At 41.1% G+C, this 8,698-nt stretch overlaps 1 protein-coding gene across 1 annotated transcript; it reads right to left on the bottom strand.

The window, feature by feature from the left end:
• Positions 1-581: 581 nt before the first annotated feature.
• Positions 582-5,695, bottom strand: hspb12 (heat shock protein, alpha-crystallin-related, b12). The gene is made up of 3 exons (XM_020586208.1): positions 5,449-5,695; positions 4,698-4,858; positions 582-992 (listed from the first exon to the last, which is right to left on the bottom strand). Exons 1-3 carry the CDS (start codon positions 5,693-5,695, stop codon positions 801-803), a joined length of 600 nt encoding a protein of 199 aa, XP_020441864.1. The 3' UTR covers positions 582-800.
• Between the last annotated feature and the right edge of the window lie 3,003 nt (positions 5,696-8,698).

Below are 8,698 nucleotides of genomic sequence, written 5' to 3'. Positions count from 1 at the left end.
TTTTTTTTTTTTTTTTTTTTTTTTTTGATGTTTCAGCCCTTTTATTTTTTGTCCCAACCCTCTTTTTTCCCCAGTCAATTTTTTGATTTTTCAACCCAGCGGGGTTTTTTTTTTCTTCAGCTCATGTTTTTCATTTTTCTGCCATTTTTCCCCTCTACATATAATAAAGCTATTACAACTAGGTCTGGAGCCAGTTATTACTGCTTCACTACCTGACTGCCACAAGTGTCCCCGGGCGTCATGACCACATGCAACATAGTTTCATAGACAGGACAACAGGGGTAGGGAGGAGCGGAGCTTGTTTTGATTTTCACTTACCCTTTGGCTGTCAAATTAGAGGGCACCACTTTTCATTTCAAACAATATGAATCATTTAAAAAATTCTCCGCATAGTGGCTTTAACTTCCAAACCTCATAATGTTTATGTGCTAGTGAAACAGAGCCAGTTGGATGCTAGAAGAAAGGTTTGAGACAGACAGTAAAAATTTATGGACTCATCTTCTGGCAGACATTTACAGCAAATAATGTTATGGAACAAAAAAAATGGACAAAGGGAAAACTAACATGACAGTGGTGCTTTATGTAAATATAATATATTATAAATATATTCTTATTAAATCTCATGGTACTCTGGATCAAACTGTTTGCTGGACAGGACTGACTTGGAGAACAAAAGTCTGTCATTCACAGACTTGTTTACATTTTAATTGGCTTGCACCACACTGACAACACTATAATAAAGTAATAACATTAAAACAGTATAAGCTGCCATACAGTGCAAAGCTTGGTGAGGCCACAAGTCAAAGATGAGCTTCACTGCAAGAGGTAGGGACCTCTAGAGACTCCAGACCACCCAGTGTTGCAGTTCGACGAACGCTTACCACCAGGGTACCATCAGGGTTAAGGGTCCCACTGACTGACAGAGGATCCATATCCTCCGGGAACAAAGACTTATGGGTGAATGTGTCGCTGATGCTTCCATCATCCAGCACCTAAAGGATAGAGACTTAGTTAGGAAATAGTGGAGATGTGGAAGGAGGAGTGTAGCTGTAGAAGGGGCACTGTTGGAAAGGAGTAAACAGAGAAATAAAAGATAAGAAAAAAGGGTGTAAACCAGTGAACAACAAAAAGGCTGAGAGGTCAGCTGATGGCAAAAGGAAACAGAGGGAAGATGAGAGTGTGAGAAGGAAATTAACACTGACAACTTCTCTGTAAAGACTTTTTTTGCTGTTACAAGACTAAGTTGAACATTTATAGATTTTTGCAGATTTGTCTACTCACCCCTGTTAAAGTGAGCAAATCCTGTCCTGTCATTTTCTCCAGTTGTAAGTAGTTGCTAGGCTGCAAGTAGCAATTATTGTAATTAATTTAATTTTTAATGAGGTGGTACTTTCCTTTGCCCCCCTCCTAAATGAGGAAACTTGTGACCCTTTCGTTTCCTTAGCAAATTGTTTTATTTGAGGGTCTGAAGAGATTAAAGTAATTAATATTCCACAAGATACAAGAGTTTTACAGTCATGCTAGCGACTGTGATGCTAGGCACAGTATACTACTTTAGCATGTTAGCATACTAACATTTGCTAAATAGCACTAAATGCAAAGTACAACTGAAGTTGATAGGAATGTCACCAGTATTGCAGGTATCTGGTCATAAACCCAAGTATTAGATGGACAGACCCTACTGGAACTGACCTCTCAAGCACTTTAAAATACACTATGCACGCTCTTAAGGCTGTGCAATTGGGCAATTAGTTGAAAGGGGTGTGTTTAAAAAAATAGCAGTGTGGCATTCAATCAGTGAGGTCATCAATTTTGTGAAATAACAGGTGTGAATTAGGTGGCCCCTATTTAAGGATGAAGCCAGCACTTGTTGAACATGCATTTGAAAGCCTGAGGAAAATGGGTCGTTCAAGACATTGTTCAGAAGAACAGCGTACTTTGATTAAAAAGTTGATTGGAGAGGGGAAAACCTATAAAGAGGTGCAAAAAATTATAAGCTGTTCAGCTAAAATGATCTCCAGTGCCTTAAAATGGAGAGCAAAACCAGAGAGACGTGGAAGAAAACGGAAGACAACCATCAAAATGGATCGAAGAATAACCAGAATGGCAAAGGCCCAGCCAATGATCAGCTCCAGGATGATCAAAGACAGTCTGGAGTTACCTGTAAGTACTGTGACAGTTAGAAGCCGTCTGTGTGAAGCTAATCTATTTTCAAGAATCCCCCGCAAAGTCCCTCTGTTAAAAAAAAGGCACGTGCAGAAGAGGTTACAATTTGCCAAAGAACACATCAACTGGCCTAAAGAGAAATGGAGGAACATTTTGTGGACTGATGAGAGTAAAATTGTTCTTTTTGGGTCCAAGGGCCACATGGGTCATGTTGTGAAAGTGTTGTGGTCAGATGAGACCAAAATCGAGCTCTTTGGCATTAACTCAACACGCCGTGTTTGTCCCCACCGTCAAATATGGAGGTGGAAACATTATGCTTTGGGGGTGTTTTTCTGCCAAGGGGACAGGACAATTGCACCGCATCAAAGGGAGGATGGATGGGGCCATGTACCGTCAAATCTTGGGTGAGAACCTCCTTCCCTCAGTCAGGGCATTGAAAATGGGTCGTGGTTGGGTATTCCAGCATGACAATGATCCAAAACACACGGCCAAGGCAACAAAGGATTGGCTCAAGAAGAAGCATATTAAGGTCATGGAGTGGCCTAGTCAGTCTCCAGACCTTAATCCCATAGAAAATCTGTGGAGGGAGCTGAAGGTTCGAGTTGCCAAACATCAGCCCCGAAACATTAATGACTTGGAGAGGATCTGCAAAGAGGAGTGGGTCAAAATCCCCCGAGATGTGTGCAAACCTTGTGGCCAACTACAAGAAACATGTGACCTCTGTGATTGCCAACAAAGGTTTTGCCAACAAGTTCTAAAGCACGTTTTGCAAAGGGATCAAATACTTATTTCATTCATGAAAATGTAAATTACTATAACTTTTTTTGTAATGCATTTTTCTGGATTTTTTTGTTATTGTTGTGTCTCTCACTGTTCACATAAACCTACCATTGAAATTGTAGACTGGTCATTTCTTTGTTAGTGGGCAAACTTACAAAATCAGCTGGGGTTCAAATAATTTTTTCCCTGACGGTAAGTGTATCTTAAAGTCTGATGTAATAGAACAGTCATTTTTGCACATCCAGTTCCCTCGCCCTGAAGTCAATGGGTTTTTTGAACGAGTTTCTGGTTGGACGCCTGAAATAAGGTCTGGTTAACACAAGGCCAATACATTTTGTTCTATACATAAATAAATACCTCATGATTTTTTTTAATGCATCTTAAAAAATGGTGGTAACAAGTGGCCTAATGAGACTACAGAGGCTGTCTGGAATATTAATCATCATCATCCTGAACATGGAGACTCATCTACTCACTAGTCCGCCCTTACAGCCTCATTATTTTTAAACTCGCGCGCTTGCAAACTATTCTGACACATCCATTTTCACTAGCTAGATGAGGTCACGCTAAGGATTTTATAGAAGAGAAAAGCGCTAGAAATCAATTTACAAGTTGGAAGCTGTGGTGGTGACCCTAAAGTCATGGGACCGTGGTATAGCCTAACAATAGCTTTTTAATTCTGGTGATTGGGTTTAGGCTTCAAAAACCATAAAAAGTGGTGTTAACCAATGAAGATTATCTTGGTGAACAAAATGTGTACTCTAAAGTGTCTTAAACCGCTGTTTGTCACAGAGTTTATTTTCAGCAATAATCCAAAAGCCAATGGAAAAATCCTATTGGCTTTTTGTGGAGGGAAACAGGATGATGCTAACTTCGTGGTTGGTCTACAAAAATAGTCATCCCTACGGCACTCTATTACAGGTTTTTGGTGAGGTTATGGGTCTTATGGCAATGGGTTGGTCGGGTCTGGATTTTATTTAGAGAAAGCTGTGGGTAACGGGTCAGGTCTGACATGGAGGTTTGCACAGTTGGACCCATGCAGGACTCTGCTTGACCTTAGGGTTGAGAACTCTGGAATATTTTTCTCCAAATTAAACTATTAATTGTTGAGGTTAAATTAACATTTTAGATAATGAAAAATATCCATCACAAGTTCACAGAGCAGAGGGTGCCAACTTATTCCTTATTTTGTCCAACAGTGTAGAAAAGATATTCAGTTTACTGTAATAATACAGCAGAGAAAAGGACTGAAACTTCACAAATGTTACACATTTTTGCAGCAAAAATGAAGTTTAAATGCTTATCAAACTTTGGTCATAATTTTAGCACAGAATTGTAGCAGTAGTTTTTCCTGCTGCATTTAAATAATGACTAAGGGGATCTGGATGATGGTGAGTCACCTGCTGGTCTAAATATTATTCTGAGGTTTTTCCCCACTCTGAGAAGATTTATTTTCCACTCGGCTGGTCTAATTTAAAGATTGAGCGCTGCAGTGAATTGCTGCTCATCAGTCCAAACTCCAAAATGTCTTTGCCTTCAAAACTGTATTAGTCAAATAGCAGATATGAGTAAATTCACTCTAATCTCATTCATTCTCACATTCATGTATGAATGTGACAACTGTGAGTGCATGAATGTGAAAACAAACCTGAAACATCTTCACATGCTCTGCTAGATCCGGTTTACACCTTCGTAAGTGCAATAAAACCACCCCTACCCATTTATACTCATACTTTGAGACACACACATACCTTCTGGGCGTGAATGACAACATGGTGGTTATACGCCATCACTACTATGTCATGAGGCTCAAACTGGCTGACATTAGCAGACATGTAGTAGCTGTCTCCCAGACAACGGAATCTGGCACTGGTGGTGCTCTGCCAGCCTGTCACGGCACCATCTATGGACCCTGCAGAGCAAAAGAACATTACAGGACGTGCAGAGGTTTGAGAGGAGAGCGTTAAAGGATGGTTGAACATTATAACTCGTATACAGCGATATAAATAAGAACACATGGAATATTATGGGAGTAGGACAGGAATGTTTAGAAGCATTTTTCAGTAGAAGTGTAAATGAAAACTATGAATTTAGAGCATGGGTTCATATGAATAAGCTTAGGGATACATTTAATTATACACATTACTTGTTTTTCCAATTAATTAGCACTTTACAAGAACTTTGTGTGCTTATCACACTGTACATTTTTCATTATCTGACTTATGAAACTAGGAATAACTGCATTAACATTTGCAGAACAATGCTGCACCTTCATGTCATCAAAGGATGAGAACACTGACTTTCAACCTGTAGTCTTTTAGCACAATATCTGTACTGCATGTATGGAGCAATTAACTGTCAGAAGCTGTCATTTCAGCCAGCTACAAACTAAATTGAACTAAAAACTTGTAAACTGCATTATTCGCTGTGAACAGAAAGCTTGGCAGGCACTGTAACAGTAATTGGTGGGCGCAGAGTTTAGTAACTAGTCAGTTCCGTTACCAGTGTGTCCATAGGAGGATCTGCTGTGCCTGCTGAAGGGGGGCAAACAGCTGGGTCCCCCAGAGCCCTCTTCTCCAAACAGACCCGGATGATCGGCAGAGTCAAGAAACGGCTCAAAGAGGGGGTCCAGAGAGTCAGCTGATCTGCCCAGTGAGCCCTCGGATCGGTAGGAGCTGGAGGTGCTGTAACATGATGAAGTCCGATAGGATGAGGAGGATCTACGGCTGGAAGATGTCAGAGATGTCATAGTGAAGGATATGCAGTAACACACAATTCCACTCCTGATAAAATTGAGCCTCACAAAACAAGACCTTTTCTCAAATATGATACTACTCTATACTGCACTGACAGTCTAAGTGGCAGCTGCAAACCTCTCACACCCTGTGTCCAGGGCTCTTTGTTGTGCGTTTTTATAAAGCACCGGTGCATTGAGAGTCGTTAGAGCCATAAATGGCGGTTTGTCCAGCCACTGGAGCCAAGAATGTAACCGACAAACTGATAATGAGTGAAGACCATCTTACTCACAGTCTCTCTCACACACACACACACGAAGTAGAGATAAAGCTGAAGGGGGGCACTTGCTTCTGGCATGTGGTCAGAAATAGCAAAGTGGTGGACTGGCCAGGTCGTCCGTTAAAACTGGCCCTGCACACAGTGTGAACACTTTATCAATAATGCAGGAGAAAACTTGCCACTGAAATCTTGTTTACCTGCTAATGGAATAACAGATTCACTGAAGTTCATATCTGCAATGGAGAGTGCTTCCTGAGAAAACAGATTCAAGGCCAGAGTCACAAAATGTGCAGAATGTTTTCTTATTCTGGCAAAGTGATTGCATCCTGCTCGACCTTTACATTCCCACTTTAAAAGCTATAATTGTGCTGGCATTTGCCCATTGACAGCACAATTGTTTTGCAATTCAAAACTGTCATAATACTTTTATGGATAGTGTGTGAACATTTTTCATTTAAGATTGTGAAAAATGACATTGAGAAGCATGAAATTTTTACCTCAGGTAAATATAGCCTCACTCATTTAAAATACAACTTTTCCTAACATGGTTAAGTAAACTCTGTGCTATGGCCACAAAAAAGTGCAGAGTAATAGAAAATAGAGGATATTTTAAAATGTAGAGACTCGGCCATCTCTTGCAGCAGCAGAGGTTTTCATACCCGGGCATCCTGGCAGAGATCCAGCATCTCCACTGGGAATGGTTTCAGTCTCTGAGCAGCACATTGTTGTCTCCTCGGTGTAGAGCGCACTATCATGCCTGGCTTCTAACAGATGGTGCATCTTCACAAGGTGCACTGCGGATCAATTAGAAAAGAGAACTATGAAATTATGTTAATGAGGCTAGAGCAGACAAGGCACAGAGCAGCAGTGGGGAGCTGAAGAACATCAAAGGAGCTTCATTTAGCATATTTGAGAAACGACTATTCATTGTCAAATCACCCATAAACCTGTGAAATCCTGTGAACGCCACGATCAAGACCACTGTATGGTATCTCAATCATTTTTTCTTTGATGCTATGTCAAAGTGTTGTAATTGGCAGCAATTCTGGAAATGTACCCGTTTGTGTTTGAAAACCTGGAATTTTGCATAAAAATAACACAGTTTCACAAAATCTCAACAAGGAGCATCTTATTTACACTCCAACAAACTAAACCTGTCCATGGGGTCCAGGCATCTAAAAGCCCTGATCATACACACCAGTCTTGATTTGAAAACCATCACGTCCTGCTCAGATAATTCCCTCCCCTCCAAATGGATAAGCAATCTCCCCAGTGTGCCATGATGTCATGGAAAAATTAAATACTCACCAAGAGCGGCTCCACTCAGTGTGGTTCCTCTCCGACTGCTGTCCTCTGCCCAGGTAATAACTTAATAATGATAACGTCGTCATGTCAGGGGGCTAACTGCAACAGGCTTTATGGCGCATGTACCACAGTGACTATCCAGTAGTAAATGTCTTTAAAGAGACAAATGTATTAGTTCATTATCTAACCATAAAATGCTGTTAGCTCAACGCTACTCTCATCCGTCATTAACTACAGTTCACATAAAATTTTAAAAATCACCACATCACACCAGATTTGTATTTTTTGCAAAGAACAATAACAATATTTTATTAACTCGAAATCATATCCGATGCAGCAGACAAAGATTCATTTTTCAAACCCAAGGTGGCAATATTGAAATAATTACATTCAGCCAAAAGAGGAAGAAAAGTATTTTAAAAAATAATAAAAAGGAAAAGAAAAAAAAAGATGGGCAGTTCAGAGGGAGGAGAAGGATGGGTGCACGTGTGACTGATGGTGATATGCAACCCACTTAGGATGTGGCCAGGACAGTACATTCAGTTTGGATCATCCACTTTCCTCACACCCCATGGATTCATAGTGTTTGTCTCTGCTGGGTGAGCTTTATGGCTTTGCTTGCTGAACTCTCACTCACTCTGTGTGCTCCCGGTGTCACTGTGCACACCTGAACCCCCCCGCAGGATTGTAGGGCGGTTTAATTGAGACGGCAGAGGCTAATGTGGGTTAAACAGACCATCTCTCTCTGTGAAGATCACACTCTCTATATTCAGTTCCTACAGCTTTCACATCCTCACTCTCAGCTGTGTTAGCAGGTTATATTTCACTATACAGTACACCACTGGGGGCCAGGTGGTGTGGCGAGCAAGGCCCCTGGACCCTTCAGCATTGTTTGAGGGATGGGGGCACCGCTACCAACTGAATATTCATACACCCTGCTGCCCTGACACTGACAGACAGATGTTTTGATGTCTTTTTATAGCTCTGGGTTTTCCCACCACTATCACACACATACACAGAAGCACTTCTCTCTGATAAGTACCCAGTGGCAGCGCTTGCCTGAAGCAACAAACCACAGCACACTGCCCATAGACACACTCAGGCAAAAAAAAAAAAAAGGAATACGCTTCATTCCAAAATCATCTGACTGACTCGAGCACAATGGTTGTTTTTCCGTTTCCGGGCTAAAAAATATTAACCACTTTTGAACAAAGAGGTGAAGGAGAAACACTTACTTTCCACAAATTGTGAGGAGCTTTCTAGAACAGCTAACCTCAAAAGGAGTCGAAGCTTGCTGTGTTGAGGAGGAGGAAAGACAGAAAGATGGAGATGAAGGGGGAAGATGTGAAGGTAAAAGAAAAGACGAGCAGGAAAGTGATACACATCTCCTGTTTATCAGGCGATTTTATAATCACAGGCTAACTGCCTGTCA

This window comes from Monopterus albus, unplaced genomic scaffold (genome assembly GCF_001952655.1).
Source record: "Monopterus albus unplaced genomic scaffold, M_albus_1.0 scaffold8.1, whole genome shotgun sequence".
Lineage (NCBI taxonomy): Eukaryota > Metazoa > Chordata > Actinopteri > Synbranchiformes > Synbranchidae > Monopterus > Monopterus albus.
The sequence above is the reverse complement of the archived record's forward strand: the minus strand, read 5'-3'. Positions and strand labels throughout refer to the sequence as shown.

Bases quoted from the DNA above. Each gene is read 5' to 3' on its own strand.
- hspb12 (XM_020586208.1), bottom strand. From the start codon at position 5,695: ATGACATCTCTGACATCTTCCAGCCGTAGATCCTCCTCATCCTATCGG. The intron at 4,859-5,448 runs GTAACGGAACTG...TTTGCTCTGCAG, and splicing joins ATCCTCCTATGGACACACTG to GGTCCATAGATGGTGCCGTG. The intron at 993-4,697 runs GTATGTGTGTGT...TCTATCCTTTAG, and splicing joins TTGTCATTCACGCCCAGAAG to GTGCTGGATGATGGAAGCAT.